Here is a 24588-nt window from a genome sequence, read left to right on the forward strand (position 1 = left end):
AATTTCCTCAAATCTTGCTCAAATGTCACACATTTTTTTGTGCTGATACTCTTTCCAGGAGGGGATTTAAAAGCAGTTGGTTTTCTAGGTTATTAAAATAGATGGGAGTACATTATTGGCTAAGACTGAGCATGGTATGTGCATAAATGTATGCTTCCCATACTGCCTCCTGTTCTATTTTTGATCCTTCTAGACATGCCCAGCGTTAGAGAGTATAAACACCTTGCCAGAAGTTCCATAAACAGAGGAAGCTGTTTTATATTTATGGTCAAGAAATACACATATATGTCGATTTTACTAAGGGTGCCTGAAATCACTAAAAATAGATGCACTTTAGAAGCAATTTCCTTTATGTTGCACTGTGCTTTGTTAGTCACACTTTCAATTGGCTTATTCAGTTCTATTTCTGTCTGCTTGGAAGACTGTAAAATAACGCAATGAGTTTCTGGGCTTTTTCACATCTACAACATAAAAAACTGAGCAAGCAACTGACCTGAACAATGTGATCAACAATGGATTTTTTCTTTTCAAATTATCTTAAATTTTGTACAAAAAGTTACAGAAGTGAAATGCTGGTCCTGCTGACCATAAAAGTTCCCAGTTTCAAAGAAAATGTGACTTCCTTGTGCCCTTCCTTGTTCATTGTTCATTGCTGACACTCCAGATGAGCCCAAAAGCACACATCCCCTAAGGGAAATACCATGCAAGGAGAGCAATAATCTAAAAGTAATACTCTAAATATTCACTGGTCTACCCTCCCCAAAACAGCAGTGTGCTTTAAAAATAATCATCAATTAATCATAATTACAAATTATGATTAGTCATTATTTTTAAATAATCAACAATTATTTCTCCTGAAAGGTTATGCTCTTTCATTACAACCATTCAACATCCTCAGAAAAAGCATAATTCCAAACTGCTGAATGAAGCTGCATTTGGCTGAAGAGTGATCTGAGCATTTTAATGCCATTTCCTTTTCTCTGCCCATTTCCAGATTTTTAGGAAGACAACTGACCCCTCCAAAAGGGAGAAAAGACCAGCTCCACCCTCTTTGACCCATACATTGCAAAAGCAAAATCCAACAATCAAGGATGTCATTTGCTCTGATTTCTGTGCCTGGCACTGGTGGCAGAGCTAGGAGCTTTCCTGAACACTATTCCAACACTAAATACCTGGCCATTTTTCCTGTAAAAAAAAATAAATGCTATTTTTAAAAGTATAGTTTTTTATGTGGTTAGCTTGGCCCTTCTAATAAAGGGAAGTTATGGTGAACTCCTGAAATATTTTTATTCTGGAAAGGCTCCCCAAGGAGGCCAGTCCTGAAAGGGGTCACAGAAGCTCAGAGAGAGCCAGGAGAAGACCATGGGAACAGAAGATCAGTTCTTACCATCCCCTTCATCCACCACTGCTCGGATGACCACAGGGAACACGCCACGGTCCAAGTCAAAGTTCAGCTGAGGGAAAGAAAGAAGCTGAGGTTACACAATTCACACCAGACTTGCCTGAAGACAACAGTGGAGATCATGTTAGTTCAGTGGAGGGTCCTTCTGACAGAACCCCAGCACCTGGTCTCAAAAGGACACAACAGAGCAGGAGGATTTAAAATTCCAGGCACCCATTTTAAAAGGGAGTCAATTACAACATCCATACACTGACGTGGCACTAAACACCAGCAAAGCAAAGGATCTCAGTTTGAATTCCAAATGGTATTTAATTCTCATTAATTCACGTGTCCTAAAAGTCTTCTGAGTGATTTGAAGTAGGACAAGTTTCTCAAGATATATCCAGTGTCACAATTTTGCCTACATATGATGGGATATATTGGCTTCAGCACAGCAGCACATTGTGCTCCCAACACCACAAAGAGACTCTGGCTCTGGTAGGAAGTTCCTGAAGACATAAGAGGAAAGTCTGCAAAACTTCCAGCTCACACAACACTTTAAGGAAACACCGGACTGATTTTCATCTCTTGACATGTTATGAAATGCAGGTCCTTGAGCTTCTCATTGGGGAGAGTGAAAATCTGAGTGCAAGGAAAACAGTCTCAGTTTCTCCCTTTGCCCTACACTTCATTAACACACATCAAAAGCTCCGTGTCATTTTAGAAATACAAGGAAAAGGCAACCTTACAAACACTGTCCTAAGCCAGGAATGGAAGTGGCTCAGGACTGGATTTCTGTTGTTTTTGTTAATCACCGACTTGGATGTTTTGTCTCATCTCTTGCCAAGACTGAAAAAAAAGAGATGACATTAATCCCTGGTGCTCCAGGTAATCTGTTTTCAGTTTCTCCATGAAAACTGAGACCCAACTGCAGGTGCTGCAGCACCGTTCAGACAGTGCTTTGGGGCTTCCATCACTTTGCCACAGCCCCAGCATCATTTGCAGCCTGACTTGCACCAGTCCCTCAAGAGATAAACCATTTGAAGGGAAAGTCACATCACAGAACTGAGGTTGCTTTACCATATAAACTCCAGTGTCCTCGAACAAAAGGCCTCTTTAAGGCACCATTTCACATTCATTTTTAGGGCCCTGAACACAACTCAATCGACACAAGCCATACTCTGTAATTTCCAAGCAAATCAGTAAATGAAAAATAAACTTTTATAAAGCTTTTCACAGAGCAACCCAACATAACATCAATCTCCCTTCTTCCCCAGCCAAGACCTATGTCATATCCGAGTGTTACACTAAGCAAAAATATGAAATAAATCTGGGGGTTTTGAATAACACCAATAACAAAGCTGGAAAGAAATCTGAAATGTCAGTTGTACACAGCTAAGACACTGCCAGCTGTCTCAGATGGAAGTGCTGCATTTTGGTGGCCAGTTAGGAAGATTTAGGACAACGACCAGTATGTAACACAGAGCTGGCACGGGAGGGGAAACTTTGGAAACACAGTGCTTGTCCCACATTTTTTCCAGCTCTCAGTAATACCAATGAAAAAAGAGGAAACAGAGGATGCAGCAGAACAAGCAAAGAGAGCTGGAAACTCACTTTTCCTTTAAGCTGTCAAAGGGATATGACTTTAGTACTTGAGTTAAAACCTTGCTGACAGGAACAAAAGTGAAAATTAAGCTTCTCAATTCTTTAAGAAGAAAGGGAACTGAGCTCTTTCAGACAACAGAAGGGATTGAAAAGCAGCTCTTCCAGGCTTTTGTAGGCTGAACTTGTGAAATCATCTATTGGCAGAGAAGCCAAGACATCAGGAGACCAGACTCTGCAGGCTCTTGGTAACCACCATGGCATTTGTTAAGGCACGGGACTGATTATAGCTGTAACTGTAACTTCAGGACAATAGCTATTCAACCCTTCAAATACATGAAAGATTACTTTTTCCCCCCTTTTTTTCCTTTTTTTCTTCTTTTCTGGTTTTTGGGTATTTTTGTAATAGGCAGAGTTATCTACCAAGGTTCACGTATACAATACACTTCCACAGGCTTGGATCAGGAAATGAACACCATTATCAGTATGCACTTCCTGGGAGAGAGGTCCACAAAACCAAATATATTAGCAGTAGCTGCAGAACAACTACTCTGCCTTTGAAATCTCTTATCACAATTCTTCACAGAGCAGGGGAAAGACCAAGGCTTTCCTCCCCTATGCCATGTGCAGGGGAAGCCTTTGGGTCAAAGTTTGAAGGCTCAGAAACGAGAGGCTTACTGCCCATGTTGGAATTTTGCAGACACTAAAGATACCAAAATTAACAGGACTCCACAAATCTTGGTATGTAGCCACAAAGCTTAATTTAAACCAAGCCCTGGTCTGTTTGCAGTTATGGGTTAAATTAAGAAGAGGAAAACATTCCCTTATTCAGCATTGATGCAGCAGTGTAAATCTGCCCCAGCAGAATATCTCTTCACAACGCTGCACTGCTACAGATAATAGTGCAGGATGTGGCCCTTTAACAGAACAGGACTCTTCCAGAGCAGTGGTCTCCAAACTATTCTGACTATTTATCCCAGCAGTTATGTGCTTTGAGCACATAGTCCCAATGTGTGTGTTTATTACCTATGGGTTATACACATGTATTTCTGAAGTCCTTGCCACACCTCGATGAACTGTATTGCATGCACCTCACTCTGGAGACCACTGTTCTAGAGGACCTCCCAAAAACCTTAAAACTAAAACCCACAAAAACAGAGATCACAACAGACATTAGTTCCCACAAGCTCTTTGGCTGGCAGGGAGAGGAAGGCCAAGGAAAGCAGGTTATCCAGGAAAACCTCCAGTGCCAATCCCTGCAGCCTCCCTCCTAAATCAGCTGATCAGTGATATCAAAAGTCACTTCTCTGGATTTCCTCCCAGTTGGCCTGATCTGCCTGCCAAGTTCCCATAGTGCTCCTCCCAGGGCACACTAGAGGAGCTGGGAGAAAGTGTCTTCCAGCCATAACTTCATGGCACTAAACAGAGGCCAGTGCTTCTGGGACAACCGGGTGTGGAAAGAAGGGGACACTGAGCAGACACTTACCTCATCGTCCTTCCACTCTGAGAAATCAATCTTGAAGGAAGGCAGGGAGAATTGCTGGCTTACCCCTCTCTTGTAATGAACCGTCTCGGACTGCAGGGAGGGATTCTTTGTGCTGTATCTGAAGGAAGGGGGAAAAAGAAAACTTGCTGTAACAAACAACTGCTCCCTGCTCGGCTCTCGCTCACTCCCGCCCGTCGGCCTCTCAGGAATCACAAGTGGCAGCTCTAAGAGCAGAGCTGGCAGGGGCTGGCAGCCATTCAGTGGGGACACAAAGAGGGAAGGGAAAGGTCAAAGCAAGAAGGTGAGCACAGGAAAGAGAAAGCAGCGCAGACAGGCAAGGTCTGATCGTGTCCATACTGACCCGCCCGGGTGTTGGAGTACAGGGGGGTGCAGCAGCTTAGCAAAGGCCTGCTCCCTAAATCCATGGCCTAGGCAACGCTGGCTTTAAGCCCAGCACAGTCCTGATTTCTGCAGGAAACCCAGGAAGAACGAGCTATGACCTAACACTGGGAACAGACTACCCAGCACAGTGCTGAAATCACTCCTGTGCCTCTGTGGGACAGCTCCACAGTGGGAAACCCTGCTTGGTGTCCACCATCCTGCTACGCCATTCCAATCCACTCCTCAATCCCTCCTCTGCTTCCCCAGGGGTGTTCCAGGGCTACCAACACCACCCCAGCCACCCAGAGAAGAGTCACTGTCTCAAAGCTTTTCACTGAAACACCAGCACTGCCAGGCTGGGATACACATCTGGAACAGGGCCACAGCTGCATCCACCATCTTCTGCACCCTGAGCCCACGTGGTGCTGTCCTCCCCAGGAGACAATTCCCTGCCCACTCCCCCTTTCTGGAGGGCGATGTCTTGAGCTCGATGTGCACAGCTCTCCCAGTTCTAGGACAGGAGAGGAGGCAGTGAACCCCAGAGCAGGGTGAGAACAGCTGAAGCTGCCTTTACCACCAAAGCCTTTCTTGTCAAATTACCAACTGTGTGTTCAGAGCATACTGACAAACCGGAGAGAAGGTGAGAGATCCCCTGCCCAAGAGACACTGCAGCAACATCTTCCCTCAGCACAGTGACAAGACAGGCTCCAGCTCTACAAGAAAATCCTCTTCCTTTCTCTGGAAAGCTGCAACAGTTCCTGCACCCTCTGAGGATCCAGAAGGTCAAGGGTCACAATATCCACGTTAAATGCTGGAAGGTCATGACAAAGGGCAGGTTCACCCTGTGCGCTCTGCTTTTCCTGCCAAGGCAGGTGCATTAAGTTATTAATGACAATACCCTCAGAGCCCATTCTGTACTGCGCAGAAATTGTGCTGCTTTACTAGAAGGTCTCACTCCATCCTTTGCATTTCAAGCATGGTGTGGGGGAGATCAGAATGACAGGTCTTTTATACGTGAATTACAGAGCGAGCAATTGAGTGAAGTTTTATTTACTGAGTTGTCAAGCACAATGAATAGAGCAAGCCTGTATCTAGCTCCTTTTGTGGCACTCTCAAAGCTTTCCAGCTCTGCAGAGAGGCACAATTCTCCCTCCACAGCTGGGAAAGCAGGGGATGGAAGAGTGACTTATCTAAGGTGACAGCAAGTCAGGAACTTACTGGAAATAAAGTGCAGAGGATAGAGTGGAGGTGGGAAAGGGGTGTAAACATGATGCTGCTGAGTGCCAGGAATGCTGGAGGACCTGCATTTACAGCACCAGAAACCCAAACTAGGCTGCAAAAGAAAAACAAATAACACTCTTCCAAGGAGGACAGGGCAGAATAATACTCACATTGACTCGCAGGGTCCCTGGGAAAAGAAATAAACCAGACACATAGATTTTCTGAGCTGAAGAGTAGAACAAAATTATTAAAGAGGCTTCCCCAAGTGACCTTTATGCCTCAGACTGTGTGACTGCCTGGCCCCCATTGCCAAAACATGTCAGACATGGATCTGAACACCCAGATAACTCTGAACACCTCCAGCCAGCAGCCAGTGGGCCGGTGAATACCCTGGAAGTCTGATGACCCCTGACTGACTCACAGAAAAGGATCATCCTTCCAATGTCACGCAAAGGTTCCCTGCACAAGACAACGCTCCCTGTGCTACACAGGAGGGAAACTTGACAAGCTGTTTTAAAGGAGATATCCTGCATATGAGGGTTTAAGGGCCCTCTACCCATCCCCTGCTCCTTGGCTTGGAATCTGCTGTATTCAGTCATCCACTCCCCGCCTGTGCTGCTGGGGGCTCACAGCAAACAATAGCAGGGAAGCTCTGTAGAGCTGGGCAGATGTGGTACAGAAAAGGAGAGCATGCATCAAAAAATAAAGGACAGCTGAGAAGCAACACGCTGCCTCTCTCTGCATGAAGTATGAAAGCTGAATGTTTGGGCTGCTGTTGCTCAGACTGCACTGGGCCAGGCCTCCATCCAGGGCAGGAAAAAACCACCTTGTGACCATTGGCAGCTCAGGATGGTGGAAAAGTGATGGGGTCTGTCCTATAAGGTCAGAACCAAACAGAAATCCTTGGTCACATTATTTTAAACCTGTTTGTTTGCTCAGGTACCCCTGACAGCACGAGAACCACAAGCAACCCAAGGTACCCCACTGCTGGCTGCAGCAGCAGTCCCCAGCTCTGTCCTCAGGGTTCATGCAGCCCATGTCCTCCTGTGAGCTCTGTGACACACCTTTACTCACAAAAAGAAAACTACACTCTGCACTGACTCCTTCTTCCCTCGTGTCAAACCCTTCTACCTCCAAAGCCAGCTGTGTATCAGAGAACCAGCAGATGAGAGGCCCTGTGACCATATCACAGTGATTTCTGAGAGAAGAGGAACAAACTGAAATTATTCCCCAGTCTCACTCTTCCTCTGTCAGCTGAGAAGCACTCATTGCCTGCATGGAGAAACTCAGTCTGGGGCACCTGCAGACCCTGAGCAGCTCACAGACAAAAGTTCTATGCTAGAGTTTGGCTAAGCAGAGTTAAATTTCTGTTGCTACACGCTCACTGGGGTGTTTCCCCTCCTCCCTCATCCCTGGCCTGTGCCTGGGGAAGTTCTCAGCAGAGCATCAGCCCCAGCTTCTGCAGATTTCTTCAGTGTTAAATTCCCACTCAGCTGTGCCTGGGCAGTCAAAGGACAGCTCCTGTTCCCACCAGCACACTGGGACCCCTGACTGAGAAGTGCCACACCAGGCTCCTTGCCAGGCTGCCTGACTTACACAGAACACTGTCCAGACCCCATTCCTCAGGAAAAGCAGGATGCATGGAGCAATGTTGCCCCTAGGTAACACTTTTGACTAGAAATGGCTGTGAGAACCTGTGCTTTGAAGAGCCTGTAGACAAAACAAGAGTGCTCTTTCTTTAGCAGCAGCTAAACGTGTTTCATGGCAATCTGTAGTGAGCCAAGAGCAAGAAGAGTTTCAGAGAGTACTCAGGAAACAATTCTGCCACTGCCACAGGCTGTGACTGCCTAGCAGGCTCCATGTCCTCTTACAGGTGATGAGGAAGGAGTCAGTCAAGTTCTGCTGGTGTTCAAAGGGGACAGGAGGTGATGTGGAACAAGTATCCTCCCCTCCTCTCTTTCCCACCTGCTTATTCCCCTTTCATTTTGAGGCAGGATCCCACAGGTCAGCTTTTGGGGAAGAAGGAAGTTGAACAAATGTTTCAACTCTAAGTGACTACTGATAAAAGAACCACCACCAAACTACAGGAAAGCCATAGCCCTGGGTCTCAATCAGAATTAGACAAGATCCACCCCAGAGAGGCTCCCACAAGGAGTTTGGAGGTTAACCAGGTGCTAAGGCATTGGACTGCAATCTCTGAGAGTCTTCTCCTTCCCTCCTGCTTCCTCCAGGACCGAGTTTCCACTTCAAGCCAGGAAGAGACAACCCCCTCCCCAGGCAGCCAAAACCCCAGTGCCCACATTCCCCTTCAGCCCCTGCAGAGCTCTGTCTCCAGCTGCTGGGAGCACCACACTCCCAGCTCCAGCCAGGCTTCAAAGCTCACACAACAGCTACACAGAGAGGCACAAAGGCCACAACTAAAGACAGACAGAGGGTTTGTCTGCTTGCTGAAATCTATAGAATTTGGCTCTCCAGCCTGTAAACTCTGCACCCTCGAGTGCTCCCTTGGGGACTGGTGTGTGCCTGGATCAAAGCCATAAAGGCTTGTTCCTAGCAAAACCCAGCACTCGCCTCTGATTTCTTCACACAGAAGAAATCTCTGCACAAAGAATTCATATTAATCACCACAGCCAAAAGCAGCAAGAGCACCTTTCAAAGGCCCTGAACAGACAGAGGCCATTAAATAACCAAAGGAATATCTGAGTCCTCTGTCTCCTATGCAAGCTTGAATGAAAACAGCCGTGTGCTGAGCCACCCGTTGGATTTCATTTTGTGACCCAACTCTTCAAACTTCCACACACTGACAGAGCAGGGAATCCTTGCAGTGTCATGTCCCCCATCAGCCCAGAAGACTGAGGGAGGAGGTTTGGGGCATTGCAAAACAAACAAGGAAATGGGGTTTGTTTTTTTAATAAATCCATTTGCACATCAGCAACACAAACAGCACGGCCCCGGAAAGGGCAAGGACTGCAGAGCTACACTGACCTATTTTCATTCTGTTTTCTCTTTATATTGAGAAAATAGAACTTGGCAATGGCACTGGAATATGGGAGAGAATCTATTTTGTCCAAAAAGGAAGATCTTTTTCATAAGAACGGGCTGCAAGATTTAAACCTCTCACATCATATTTATCACCAGTTCCTGATCTTCCTGGATTGCTCATGCCTTCAGATCTGGCTCTTTTAAGTGCTTCCAGCTACAGGCTTGGTTTGACTTCTTCCCCTGAGGAAAGAACCGCTGCTGTCATGTTTGAACTGCGCAATCCTTCCTGCTAGTCAGCAGGACACCTACAGTTGGAAAAGTCCCAGGGGCCCTCCCAGGAGCAGGCTAATGATGTGCACATCTAGGATTCTGCCAGAAAAAGCAGCGATGCATTCACAGGCAGTGGAGCACTCACAAAAAGAGAATACAAATATTTCTGCAGCCTGCTCCAAAAACACACCTGTCTCCCAAACCAAGGGTATCTAAGGTACAAACACATGAACCAGTTATTACAGGAGAAGGCAGGCTACAACTGGGAGTCTTTTAACTATTCTCTATGAGCTGCTGCCAACCCCACAACGGAAATGCAGTGCAGAGCACCCTCTCCTTTATCTGGAGGGAAATTACATTATGGGCAATCACTAGTGAGTAGCTGAGGTACAGTTCACACACGTCCACGTTCCACCCGATTTCCAAAACTAAAGAAAATGGACACAGCCAGAAAAATAAACAGAACTGAAGATACTGGGGGTCTTGAGCTGTTCAGAAGCAGGTCAGTGCTAATTCCTTGCCACTAAAGAGACTTGGGCATAGGTAGATCTCTGTTACCCTTGGGGTGATACACTAGCTTGTCCTCTGAGAACTGGTGTGTTTAATCTTTAGAGTGAGTTGCAATCACAAAGTAACCAAGCAAAAGACATTTCAAAGATGAGAGGGGCAGTCCCCTCCAGATTTAAACTGATTTCTGTTTCATCCAAAAGGCTTCCACAGATATCTGCACTAGCACCAGAAGGTGCAGGGTACCTTCCCCTGGGCACGGGGCTGAAGAGGTGAACACATCTTTAGAGTCACCAACACAATCACCTTCACCAGACTTTGCTGGTCATCTGTGGTCCCACAAAAGTGATGACACAGCTCCCTGTGAGATCAACAGCTGAGGACAAGAGGCAGGCAGCTGTTGGGAGCTACGTGTTCCCAGGATCTTGGCTAGGAAACACTGCAGCCGAGCATATCTCCCAGCCCAATTACCTAGGAAAGTCTGCTGAACATACTTTGAGACAGGTTAGGACAGGACTGACAAAGCCACCAGCATTTAAATGGAGCCCAAATAACTCCAGAAGGAAGCTCCCTGGCTTGCAGAAAGGCTTCCCCTTGGTCATGGAAACCAGCTGATCCCAAAGCCAGGCCCAAGACACAGCGCTGTGGCTCCCAGGGGAGCAGAGGCTCCACAAGCCAAGCCACTGCACAGGGAGAGCCACCTTCCCTTCCCTTCCTTCCCTCCTCTCACCCCCAGCTGCATGACCACAACCAGGCTCCTGGCAGGAGTTTTGCAGGAGTGCTGATACTATCAGGATCAGTGGCTGTTCCAGCAGAGAAGCAGGAATAACTTGTTTAGCGCTTCTAAGGAGCCATGCTGCAGGCTGAGAGCTGGGAGAAAATTCCTGCTTTTCACAGGGGGCCAGAAAGTTTCTCCCATTTTAGGGCTGAGTATTGATTTAAGAGAGTGGAAAAAAAAAAAAGTGTTTTCTTTTAAAGAGCATCTCCATCCCAATCAACTGCAATAGAGGAAGTTTTGGATTCATACACAGGACAGCTTTTGCACATGCCTGTTCCACGAATGCAGCTGTTAGCACCAAAAGAGATTGAGGAAAAGGAAAATCCACCAGCCCAGGCAGGGGAAAGCTGCATTCCTGTTAGTGCGCTGAAAATGCACTCGCTCCACTCAGAGCTCTAAGAATGCAGCCCAGATTTTTTTTTTTTCCACTAGAATTTGAAAAGAATAAATCAAAGTAATTACAGCACTGCCCTTACAGAATTGCTTTGCAAAGCTGAAATCAGAGCTTCAAAAGGTTTTTACTAGCAGCCAGCAAATCCAGAGAAGCAGAGATGCCTACTTGGGCAGCTGCACTGGCCCCAAGACGTGCTTCAGGAGCCACTTCCACATGGAAAAATAGCCTGGGTTGAATTAAAGCAGCTTATAAAGTCTATATTTGTATCTGACTTCCCCCCTACACATCTGCACGAAATCAGGATCATGCCTTCCAAAAAGTTCCCCGGCTTCTGGCGCAGCCCCTGCACCCACATTTACATAACATTTATTGTTCAGGCACCCCAGAGCAGAAACAGGCAGTTCATCATTCCTGTATTATGGAGAAATGAAAGTATGATTTATTAAATGAAAGGCCAGAAGTGGAAGAAAGAGCTGAATATGGGTGCTTTGACCTCTTAGAAGGTTTAGTGCACCAGGGACTGCTGCAACTCCAGCAGGACAGCACAGAACCATTGGCTAATTCTTCATTAGTGGGGAAATCACTGCTGATCCTGGTTTCATGCAGAGGGTTCATGAACACAGGCTTCAGCTCTGCCATCTAACAGAGATCCCTCTCTCACTGAACCATGGACAGGGTGGATTAAAAAAAATCACATTAAAAAAAAGAAATCCTTTGAAGCCGACAGCTCTGTTCATGTCCAGAAACTCTACCTAGGAATTGTTCAAATTTAATTTAAAAGCCATTGGGTAGTTCATGTTTGCTGCACAAGTTTAGAAAGACAGATAACAGCACTGGTGACAGTCACTGGCTCAGTGCATGGCACTAAATTTCAGAAAAAATTGTTCTTAAGTGAACCAAAACCTGTGTTTTCCTCCTCCAGCCAAGAGGAGAGCTACTAGTTACAGAGGACTGAAAATACTCTCTGTCCAGAAACAGTTGGTTGTATTTGGTAATTAAAACAATTCTATTAAGCAATTATTCTTCAAGGCACAACTTGACAAGAGAGTTTCTTAAGAGTTCAACATGAGCAGTTTAATCAACAAGAACAAACACTGCTGGTCTTGGGTAACTCAGGTACAATTCCAGCCCAACACAGCCTGGTTCAAGATGTGGGCTAAAAAAAAAAAAAAAAATTAAATGTTTCTTTTTAGAATAACTTTGGGTTATTGCCATTTTGGCATAAAATGCAAAAGTGGGAGTCTGAAAAATAGATTTTAAACTATATGGATATTCTTTACAGACAAAAAAAAATATAGCACAAGGTCTGATATGAAAGCTCACTGTGTTGTAGATGCAGATGTTTCATTGGTACCAACCAGTGACAATGCAATTCTCCTTCAGGGTAAACCAACAGGGGAAAACAGGATTGAAATCAATTATTTAAACCAAGCCTTACTGATTTAAGCCATGGCTTAAGTCCGGCAATGTAAATGCATCCACCCTGGCCATAGAGGCCCTCAGCTCTCACCACTAGCCCACGGATGGTTTCCTTCTTAGGGCAAAACCCAAGGAACACTGCAGGGCAGCACAGGGGACAGTGGCCACCTCTCCACGTTGTACCTGTGTTAGGGAAAGAGGACTTCAATCTCCAAGGCTGCCATTCCAACACCTTCACTAGCACTAAATTCACAGGAAACCTAAGGACCTAAGAGACAGAACACGGAAACTTTATCAGGATTTCTAAGGCATCCTGCTGCATTCAGCTCTGCTCAGGAAAAGCTGGATCTAAACAGAAGGTGTATTCAGAGTTTGTTGAGAGATAATTTTCAAGCACTTTAAAAAGGAGTTCATTTATTACCTTCTCAAAATAAAGGCAGCCATAGGCTTCAACAGAAGAAGGAAAAGGGGCCTAAACAAAAATTCTGGATCAGGATATCCTCCAGTTTGAAGGAATGTATATCTGGAGTGGAGAACTGCGCCACTCTCATTTCCAAAAATACACTATTCATTGATCATTAGTGGGATGTTTATAGTTTGCATAAAACAAATAAGCCCTGTTATGGTTTGTCATAGATACTTCTCCCTGCTGAAGCCTCTGCAGGTCCCTTCAACCAAGGCAAAGTTTAGCCCCAGCTCCAGAGCATCACTGCAGAAGCCATCAGCACTATGTCCAGGAGCCTCTGGTCAGCCAAAAGCTTCTACTAGAGGAAGCCAAGAGCTTCTGCAGCCTGAATCTTCCCTTACCCCTGGAGCCAAAGGAATTCTTTGTCCCATGGCCATTGGAAGTGCACCATTCTATACCAGCACCTCACCCAGGTGTGTGTACCCAGCTCACACCAGGCCGAGCACATTCCAGCCACCTTTGGTCTGAACATAGAGAGGAAAATTTTCATAGTCTTATGGGATACAGTGTTGACTGGAATGGTTTAAATGTGCTGATTTAGATAAAAAGGTTTTTAAATCTGGAGGGATGTACTATCAGGATATGAGAAGGTTCCCACAGATGGCATTTTGGTCATTCTTTCCACATCTAACCAAAGCCTAATGTGTACGTTGCAGAAAACACACACACAGACAGGGTTTCAGGAAGTAAATCCTCTCCCATCTACCAACAGTCAGTGTTGAGCTGGGCATTTATCCCAAAATGGGCTTTGGGTGAGCCTCAGTTCCACAGACACGCTCTGCTAATGTCAGACTGAACTTTACTTTGGTGGCCCACATGCTCCTGCCACAGAGAACACAGAAAGGCAGTGAACTGGGTGACGTGGGGAATAAAACAGGTGGTATTTGAAGGGCAGGGTGATTGGTTTTTTAATTTCACAGAACACCTCGTAGACAAAACACAGAGCTGTGAGTTCCTCTCCTTTGTTGCACACAGAATGGTTTCCCTACACCCTGAAACCAAACCAAAAAGGGAACAAGAGAAGATATTGGCTACATGAGGGAATTGAAAGTAATATTTAAAATTATCAGAAAAAAAAAAAAGAATTTTCCCACTCTACCATGTGTGGCAGCACTGCCTCAGGGGGAATTAATGAGAGATGTTTGACAGCTCATCATCCCAGCCCCTGTGCCCCTCCACGTGCCCACAAGCCCAGGACTTACACAGCCATGCCACCAACAAACTCCTCTGTAGCCTGGCAGTAGATTGTGATGGCAACACGGGCATCTGCATCAAAGGTGAACTCCAGGCTGTACAGGACCTTCTGCTTCCCATTCTCCTCAGTAGGGCTGTCAACATCATCTTTATACCTGAAAGACAATGCCAGAGGATTAGAACATATCTTTATGAGATTTCAACAAGATCACTCTGGAAATAAAGACAGGAGTACTCCAGCCCTGGTGTTCTGTGCAGGCAAAGCAGCCTGGGCTTCCCAGATTTCCATTCTTTCCCCAGAGGAAGGTTCTTCCAAGATCTGACTGAAGTTTGTTAAAGTCAACTAATGATGGTGCTGAGGGATCTCACCCAGCCTTACAGTGCCAGGACACAGAATGAGACAAGAAAGGGAGATCCTGAATGTCAAATGCTGAAGGAGAAGAAACATTCTCCTTCCCTTTAAATCTTCACATTAGGCTCAGCATTTGGGCTAAAGAAATCCTGCATGGGCTTGAGAAATCTAAAGTGTAATTCTTTTCATTCTGCAACAAAATGGTGCGTGACAGGCAAAAAACCCAAGGTTTCTGTAACACAAAGAACTCCTGAAGCTCAACAAAAGGTATCTCCAGTATCACACAGAAGACATTTAGCTCAGAAAACATCCAGATATAGGAACTTCAAACACCTTTAAATGTACAAATGATCAACTAGACCCCCGGTGCTTTGAGGGACTGGAGCTTGCATGCATTTATAGTATTAACAAAAATTAACATATCCAACTGCAAACAGACACATGATAACCAATAGAATGAGCTTGGAAGTTATTTCAATTAATGTAAAAGTGAGCCCTAATTTGGCTACAGGCTCCTGCACAGCTGGATCCCACTGTGTGATCACCACTGCCAGAGTTACTCCTTTTCCCTACTGCAGGAAAAAGCACAAACCCAGTGCAGAAGAGATACAAAGCCAGCTCTGGGGCAGTGAGCTTTGGCCATGGGCCAGGGGGACTTAGAGCCTGCCAGGAGCGGCCACAGACACAAGCAGATCTTGGAACAAGCAGCCAACACAAAACACCAGAAGAAAATTACAGCATGACAGAATATCCAGAGTGGGAAGGCACCCCCAAGGATCATCCAGTCCAACCCCTGGCCCTGCACAGACACCCCAACAATCCCACCCCGAGCCTGAGCATTGTCCAAGTGCTCCTGGAGCTCTGGCAGCCTCGGGGCCGTGCCCATGCCCTGGGGTGCCTGGGCAGTGCCTGCACCCTCTGGGGAAGAACCTTGCCTGATATCCAACCTGAACCTCCCCTGACACAGCTCCAGTCATTCCCTGGTCCTGTCACAGAGAGCAGATAGGAGCTGCCCCTCAGGAGGAGCTGCAGCCCCCGCTGAGCTCTGCCCTCAGTCTCCTCTTCTCCTGAACTGACCAAGCTCTCCCTGCCTCAAAGAGCAAAGTGACAGACAAATGGATGTGATTCACTGGCAGGGCAGCAGCAGATTCTCCGTCAATTCCAATCCCATGACCACAGGTCGCACTGTGAGCTCAGGCACTGTGCTGGAATGGTGAGGGCAGCAAGGCTGCCTTTGAGAGGTGTAACAGCACGGACTTGTCACCCAGCTCCAGCCTCACTTGTTTATCAGCAATACCTTAATTGCCACGATGGCTGGGTCACAGCCAAGCAGCTCAACTATTCAGGAAAAGCTTGGCATCGTCTCTGTCTTCACAGTAACAGCCTCTCCCCTCACTAAACAGCCTTGATGAATACTCTGTACTGTCAAAAATACACAGAAATGGGTCAGACATACCTCCATAATTCAATCTAAAAATTGCCAAGGGAATCCTTATTTACCAAGTTCACTGACATACAACAACTGCTGCCTAATTAAGAGGTTTCCAGCATGAATTTTATTTAACACCACACCGAACAGGAATGAAATGTTCAGTTTCAGTAATTTAATACAGAAGGTGCAAAATAATATTTAAGAGCAGTATAATCAAATACTCAACACACACACTTGTACTAATGTAACCCCAGTGAGCCACTAGAACACACACCCGCATTCCTGTCTGAAGGGCTTGGAGAGGCTTTTGCCAGAGGTTCACCTAGGTCAGAGCAGCAAATCAAAGTAAAAACACCCAACACACCAGTTTAAAAAAATACAAATCCCAAGAACTGGAGTCTTTACACCTGCAGAAACATGGACACAATATACACTACAGAGCAAGATGGTATTTTCACACAAGCTAGTTGCTTTCAAAGTGAAAATCGTGGCACTTGAAGGCTGTAAAGAAGAAACACTGGGCAGAAGGGCCGATTTGCCCTTCTGAACATGGGAACCATCAACATTTTGTGCTGGACTGACCCAAGAACACAGATGGCAACAATCCACTCACAAGTGTTGTGTGTGTCCAAGAGAGAAGCAGCACAAGTCACCTCTTGCTGTGCCGCACTCCGTGGATCCGAGGTTGGAAACAAAGGATCCAGGCTATGATAGACTTGCCACTTCTTCCAGAAGCAGCAGGGGGGGAGAACCAGCACCTCTTGCAGGCAGAGGCTCCTTCAGACTCACCTCATGCACAGGTAGGTATTAAATAGAGATGCCCAGCACGTGAGAGCTGCAGCACAGACTGAGATACCTGTGACAGTACCAAGTAACAACAGGGACACCTGGGTGTGGGGCAGCTCACACACAAACAACGTGCCATTGGCACAACCCCTGCCTGCTCTGCCTTCTCAGGGAAGCCACAAAAAGCAGCCCAGATCACCCTCCTGCTCCCAGCTTCACCCTGCACCTCTCTGCCAGCACTCAGAATGTGCTTCCATCCTTTCAAGGAGATAAGGGGTTAAAGCTAGACTAGACTAGATCTGTTGCCCTGGGAAACCACTGAGGGGCCACCGCAGCGCCTGGAGGGAATGCAACTGCTGGGATGTGGGAGAGCCTGAGCCTTGTCTGCCTGGAACAGCCCCACTGGAGCAGAGGGCAAGGTACAAGTGCCTAAATGGTAACAGTCACGGCAAGGCTGTGCCCTCCTGCTGTAACATCCCTGCTGCTGGAGGCACAGAGAATCATTGACCACCTTCCAGTATCTGGATGGTACAAAAAGATGCAGAGAGACTATTTACAAGAGCTTGGAGTGACAAGACAAAGGGGAATGGCCTCCAACTGACAGAAGGCAGGGTTAGATTAGACATTAGGAAGAAATTTTTCCCTGGGAGGGTGGCGAGTCCCTGGCACAGGTTGCCCAAAACAGCTGTGGCTGCCCCTGGATCCCTGGGAGTCTCCAAGGCCAGGCTGGATGGTGTTTGGAGCAGCCTGCGACAGTGGAAGGTGTCCTTGCCCATGGCAGGGGGTGGAAGGAGATGAGCTTTGAGGTCCCTTGCAACCCAAACCAGTCTGGGATTCTATGATCTGCGACAGAGCAAAGAGTTCAGGTGAGAAAAGACTGCACAGATGGTAGCTGGCCCAAGGAACAAGCAAGGACTACTTTGGTGCATACTTTGAGAGGCAGAGACATCTCACCTTAAGGTGCAGGAATGGTGGGATGTAACATCAGGGAAGTAATAAGACAAAAATCACACATTTTGCATTCCTCTTTCTTTGAAGGGGACGTGGCAGACAAGGAGGTGGTTCAGGAGTGGTTCAGGTGCTTTAAGAGCCCTTCTGTCTCCACCTGCACTTGAATTTTACAGTGCCCATTTAGCCAAGCCCTACAGACAGTGTCCATGTGGGGTGGCCACAGATACATGCACAAACTTGGGAACCAGTGACTTTTCTGGGTGTGCCTTTGGGTCATGCACAGAGGTGCAGCACAGAGCCTTCACAAGCACAGGTACAGAGGAAAAAGACTGACCACCTTTGAGAACAAATAGCTGATCCAATGTTTTGATGCAAAAGGCAAAGCAGGATGACCAAGGGAGCTGAGGCCACCTGGTCTGACATCACTCCTGGATAAAACAATGGAAAGGTTGGAGCTTTTTATTGTCTGTTAAAGAATTAAAAGATAAAAATATAATTAACAGCAGCTATGACAGTTTTATAGAACAAGGTTGAGCCGAACCCAATTTCATCCTTTGAGGAGATTCAAAAGTCTGATAAACACAGTTGACCTGCAGGATAAATGTTAAGTATCCCTTGACTGAGTGCTGTGAGATCTGCATTTGCCCAGCGTTTGAGCAGGCAATGAATGAGAGCAGAATTAGTGACACCTCTGTCAGCACTGACTTTCACAGGAGAGAGCATCACCAAACACAGGGGCTCTCCTATTTGGGGTTTCTGCAAAGATCTGTGCAGTTTAACACCATCCAGGGCTGCAGAGCAGGCAGTCCCAGGCCCTCACCACCTTCACCAGGGGACAAATAGAAGCAAGGACCAAGGTCAGACCCCCTGTGCTGGAGAGGGAAGAGAAGGGATTTCCCTTCTCTCACTCCCTGCAACTCACCTGTCTCCCCTCAGCCCCCACCATCCACCTCTCTCAGGCCCTTAGCCAAAACACTCGGAGGTATGACTATTCTCCATGATACTCCTGATGCTTCAGACACATTCCTGAACCACCACAGCTGTTGATTCCTTCAATGCTTTTGTTCCATGATGCTGTCCAAAGCCCAGAAGCTGAAGCAGAGAAGCTGTCCCAGGGTGCAACAACAGACACTGTCTCCTGAGCTGATCTTCCTCCTGCAACTGGAAGTGCTTTCAGGAGAAGAGGGAACAGCCAGTACCAGCACACCAGGTACTGGAGCTCCAAAATAAAGCTTCCAATCCAAGGCCAAATGTGGGACACAAGACAAATAGAAAGAAGTCTTTCTCTCTTAGTGGTTAACAGCAAAATTCCTGCTACCCTGCTCTGAGGTTCACAGTCTCCTCCTGCCAGAAATCAAACACTCACAAGTAACACTGAAGACTCGGAACTTCAGCACCAATATCCACAGGTTTATTGTTTATCCTGTAAAAATTCAGGACCTGGCAAAGCTCAGAGTTTTGTCTGGACAGAGCTGGGCAGGAAGGCCAGAGTGGACATTTCCCTGCATTCCTCCATGGCACCTCTCCTGTGAGGACAAGCTGAGAGAGTCAGTGTTGTTCAGTCTGGAGAAGAGAAGGTACCAGGGAGAACTTAGAGCCCTTCTAGTGCCTATAGGGGATCCAGGAAAGCTGGACAGGGACTTTGGAGAGGGGCCTGGATTAACAGGACAAGGGGGAATGGCTTCCCACTGCCAGAGGGCAGGGTTAGATGGGATATCTGGAAGAAATTCTTCCCTGTGAGGGTGGGGAGGCCCCTGCACAGGTTGCCCAGAGAAGCTGTGGCTGCCCCTGGATCCCTGGAAGTGGCCAAGGCCAGGCTGGATGGGGCTTGGAGCAGCCTGGGATGGTGGAAAGTGTCCCTGCCCATGGCCGTGGGTGGTACAGGATGAGCTTTAAGGTCCTTCCCAACCCAAACCAGTGTGGGATTCTATGAAAAACAAAAAGCTTGTGGGAATGTTACCATCAGAACATACACTTAGAACTTTACACCTGGACACTTGGCTCACTATTCACTGCATTTGGTGGAGGATGTGGTAAATTGACCAGTTCTGGAAAGAACGTGCAAACCTTAACCACTGGTTGTGAATAAGCCAGGCTGGAGAGGGCACAAAGTGTCCTTTACGTGCACAGAGGGAGAAAGACAAAGCCTCTGGGCCAGAAGGGTAGAAAAGCACAAGACAGAATGTACCCTTGGGGACTGCCAATTAAAACCTCATTTTGGGTCTACATCAGTGCAAAATTCAATAGAGTCATGTTGGCAGTATTGTCGTCAGCACTGACACAGCAGCAGCAGCACAAGGGCCTGTGAGAGCTCACGAGGCAGAAAAAGAACTGCTAGTACCAGGAATTAGATGGATGAAAACCTTGATACTGTCAAGGTGCATGGACACTACATTCCAAATAGTCCAGAGCTGCAACTCTGCTTGGAGAAATGGGACGTGCGACCACAGAAAGCAGAATGGCAGAACCATACGTACTAAACACCCCCAACTGCTCCATTCACAGCCAGGCTTCTCCCAGAGAAAAAGCCACAGCCCATCTGGCTTATGCTCCTTCTCTTTTTTCCTGGAGAAGTACTTCACCCTTATGCTGAAAAACCAAAGCGCTTGCAGAGCAGTTTACCAATGGTCACTTATCTGGAAGCGCAATCAGCTTTGAAACCACAGGTTTTGCTCATTTAAAAAACAAAACAAAACAAAAATCCCCACGTCTGTTTTCACATAAAAGCAAACAGAGGGTTTTTGGTTATGACTCAAAGCGCTCACGTTACAGCACACTCTCAGAGCCACCTTGGCTGGGAGCTGCAGCTGGTCCCCTGCCAGCGCTCCAGCCCCGAGACGCACAATCCGGAGCGACTCCAGCCAGGATGGTTGGGAAATGCTCTGCCTGGACATCTGCCCAGTGCTCAGACCCAAACAAAGCACTGAATGCTGGGCCCTGTACCTCAGCCATCTGTTGGAAAGGGGACAGCTGCAGGTCTGAGTGTGAGCCAGTGCTTTAATTCAGCTCTGCTGGTTCAGAGCTCAGCGTGGAGCAGTGAAAGGTAACATCCCCACGACTGTCCTTCCCCCACACGTGGGACACAGGCCACCTAAACAAATGCATAACACCAGGACCAAACTTCATCTTGGCAGCAGGGGAAACCTGAGGAATCAGTACCACCCAAGACCCATCAGTCTTCCTGGCCCGTGACTCGCACCAGAATGAGCTCCTTTCTGGCTTCTCCTTGCACAGGAATGCAGGAAGGAATCCGTCTGTAAAGTTTATTGACCTGACTAATACCTTCCGCTCGTGCTAATGATTTCATGGCTTTGTTTACCACTCCAGTGTGTCCTGCAGAAACACACACATCACCGGTCCTGTTTGGAAACACAGATTGCTTGATAAGGAGCATATAAACCACTTGAAAGCTCAGAAGGGAACACAGAAAACTCTGGACATATCCAGCAACAAGGATCTGGGTATCAGCCATTTTCCAATACCTTACCAATACAGTTTGGCTCTGGCTGACAGATCACTGGGCTGAGTAAAATGAAAGGTTCAGGTCATGGCAGTACCTCACAAGACGGAGAGAGTCTTTGCGGATGTTCACCAAACTCCTCAGTGTCTTCACTGGCTCATGTGGAGCTGGAGTTATATAGGGAAACTGGAATAAAGAGGCAAATAATTCTTCTGTTATTACACCATAAAAGGTAGCTGCATGTTACTGAGCATGCAATTTACCCGAGTCAAGAAGCATGTAGCTTTCAGGGTACTCAGTACAGCAGCCACAAGGAACAGCAACAGCAAATCTTATTTACAGATAAATCAAGCATGTTTCCACGTGAAAATCCTGCCCTGGCCCAGCAACAGCTCATATTGGAGATACACACTTTTAAAAAGGGCATTTTCATGAGGTCTTTCTCTCCACCCTGAATTCTCAGTCAGGAAGAAAGCTTGCTCTCCCAAGCTTGATTTTTCCACTAAAGAAACCACCTCCAGCTTGAGCTGAAGAAATGCAGCCCTTTCATGTGTATTACAGCATGCAAGCAGTGATCTGACTGCTAATCGGCATGCTGAAACCCTGGATTATGGGGGAAACTCTTTTTATACTGAAACAATGGGGCAAATGTTCTGGAAAAGAAAAGAGACAGGGATAGGGGGCCTCATTCTATTCTACACTCAAGAAACCTTCTCTCATAGATTGTCCTTTAAATAGGGACAATAATGCTTCAGACTGTAACTCTCCTTAGTGGGCACAGGATCTCCAGTGAGAAATGCAAAGGAAACTGCTTATTGTGGTGATCACAGGCTGTACAGCTGCAGACCTGCCTGCTGGGCACCAGGGACCACCAACACACGTTTCCTTAGAAATGTGGCAAGGCCTCAGTTACTCCAAAGCAAGAACTGGGCCCGTGTCCAGAAAACAGTGTTGCTGCTCTGCGTTTGAGTGATTTTTTTTTTCTTTTCCTTGAAGATTAATCAGAGCTGCCAAAGGGTTTTAACTTTACATAGGCAACTATATTCCACAACAGCCTCCTTCTCTTAAACCTACTTGGCAAATGTCCCATGGTGTTAATGGCCTCTCACCCACTCCCCTCCAGAGAAATGATGAAATCCAGCCCTGGGATGTCAGCAGGGAAACCCGGGCTGAGACATGCAGGTAATTGATCTCTGCCAGGTCAGCTCCTACAGGGAGGGCCCTGTCTTGCAGATGTGGCACAGGGGATGTGGTGAAGCACCCTCAGGCCTGCCCAGCACTGCTACAACCACGAATTTCCAGCTCAAGCCCCTCCTTCCAAATTCTGCTGCCCAACTGCACTTCCTGCTTAAACAAAGACTTTCCAGATTCCTCCTTGTCCATCCTGTGAACTGGGTGTGGTTCTAAAATGACCAATGGCACGGCCTGAGGAGAAACTCAGAAAGCAGAACGTGCTTGTAATTGCTCCAATTTCAACTTGCCTCAGTTTCCCCCACCTGTAAAACCAGGGTGATCCCAAAGTGCCACCAGGCTCTACAAGCATGAATTAATTAATGGTCGCAGCTTTTCTGATGAGGAGAACCACAACTTCTAGTTCTCATTTTCATGCTGGGAAGCTGCAGAAACAACTAGGAAAATAGTGAACAAAGCAAGCAGCTCTTCCCTTCCCTCTCCAGCACTCAGAAAATATCTCCAAATGGCTCCTACTCTGTTACCTTTTGGTCCTTTTTAAGTAGTTCTGAGATGCAAGAGAAATCCAAAACATGACACTTGCATAGATTTCCTGTCTTTTCCTCACAACAGCATTATTCCCTTTCCAAGAAGCAGCAATCACTTGAGCAAGTAGCTTTTCACAGCCTCACAGACACCTGTGGGCCCAAAATTACATTTATGTTCCAGCTAGGAAAAGAGAAGGAGGGACTTTCTGAGCAGCCCATCTAGGTATAAAACCCACAGAATGTCAAGGTCTGTCTCAACACTGCCCTACCCCAGTCAGGCCACTCATGCACAGAAAACAGCATGTGTTGAACACTGCCTGGAAGCCATCCAACATGCCCAGGAGCCTTGGGAAGTTCAGGCTCTGCTTCTCAGCCTTCTTTGCAGCATGTTTTACACTTGCTCAGGCAGACAGGCAGAATTAGTCCCAAATTCTGTGCTCCTGAGTCCCTGCTCTTCTTCCCCCACCACTAATTCCTTCTGTCCTGAGTGAAAATGAGCCTCCAAGGTGAATTCAGCTTCTCAGGAAAACTCAGTTCGCATCTGAACAGACTGGAATGACATTCTCCAAGCAGTGAGGATCTCTTCGGTCTGCGCCACTCTGCTCTACAAACCCTACACGAGGTTTTCCAAAACAGGCAAGAAACAAAAGAGTAAAACAGACAGAACACAGGAACTTGCCTGAACTGGTCTATTCCCAAGGAAGTTTAAGTCCATGTTCTCACCAAAAAGGTAACCCTCGGGGTGAGGGGTGTCAAACTTCTCACCTCCCATAAAGAAGTGACTTGCAAAGTAGTTTCCTAGAAACAAAAAACACAAGAGAATGAAAAAAAAAAAACCCTCTAAGTGAGTGCTTCCCAGAGAAGTCAGTGCAGTTTTAAATTCACAAGACACAGAAAATACTTGCCTATTCACCCCTTCCCTGTAGTACTGAGGGCCACTGCCAACAGTAGGAGGAGAGAGGGGAAAAAAACAAACAAACAAAATAAAAACCTGGAATAAATATTACAGTGGAGATAACTCCATTTCAGCTTGTTTTCCAGAGAAGGGACAGGGAGCAGGAAAAGTCAGCTCTTTCCACTATTGCTCCGTTCTGGTCAATTCTTCCTGTTTTCTCCACTTCTCAGTGTGAAGCCCAGTCCCACAAACACCACGGGCCTGCACAGAGAAGGATGAGGCTTCCTGCCACTGCAAAGTTCAGCACAGCCAGAGGGTCTCCTGTTAGGCAAAGTTTGCCTTTCATCCCCTCTTCCACTCCCGTATCCCACACAAGAATCGCTCCAAACCTTTACTGGGAGTGCTGGAGACTGTACACCCTTTAATTAGTAACACTGACAGTTCTAAAAGAAGAAACAAGGGTGTCTGGGAGAGGAAACAGGGACTGACAAAGAGGACATCAGCTCTGAAAGTTTCACCACGAATTTGTTTCATTCTTCTTTAAGGAGATGCACTACAGTGCAAATTTCAGGACACAAAGCACGAGCAAGGTCACTGGGATTCTGGAGCATGGAATTGACTGTAAAATGAACAGAATTAATGCAGGTGTGTGAGAGCACCACAAATGTAGCTCCCTCCTGGAAAGACTTAAGGAAAACACTCTCAAATGTGAACTTCACAGAGTTACAGTTTCAGAGAAATAAGTATCAGGAGAGAACTAAAATAAAAGGCTCCATCCAAGCTCCATCCACTTCCCTTCAAGTTTCAGAGTGGGGGATGAGAGGACTGAGCCAAATGTACATTTGCTTCCCCGTGTGCAATGCACAGACAGCATAAATTTGTGTTAAAATGAGTCACTCCAGAATCATCTGAA

At 46.7% G+C, this 24588-nt stretch overlaps 1 protein-coding gene across 5 annotated transcripts in view; it reads right to left on the reverse strand.

Annotated features, from left to right (window-relative positions):
• Window positions 1–24588, reverse strand: part of MGRN1 (mahogunin ring finger 1) — a 49202-nt gene that overhangs the window by 17994 nt on the left and 6620 nt on the right. For all 5 annotated transcript variants that reach the window (XM_066198446.1, XM_066198447.1, XM_066198448.1 and 2 more), the window contains exons 2-6: window positions 23460–23578; window positions 21160–21248; window positions 14090–14236; window positions 4470–4587; window positions 1388–1454 (exon numbers count right to left, since the gene is read on the reverse strand). In XM_066198446.1, coding sequence (XP_066054543.1) covers window positions 1388–1454; window positions 4470–4587; window positions 14090–14236; window positions 21160–21248; window positions 23460–23578 — 540 coding nt within the window. The remainder of the gene's footprint in view (window positions 1–1387; window positions 1455–4469; window positions 4588–14089; window positions 14237–21159; window positions 21249–23459; window positions 23579–24588) is intronic.

The sequence above is a fragment of the Chamaea fasciata genome, unplaced genomic scaffold (genome assembly GCF_029207755.1).
Source record: "Chamaea fasciata isolate MVZ Bird 193981 ecotype frontalis unplaced genomic scaffold, bChaFas1.0.hap1 SCAF_16, whole genome shotgun sequence".
NCBI lineage: Eukaryota > Metazoa > Chordata > Aves > Passeriformes > Sylviidae > Chamaea > Chamaea fasciata.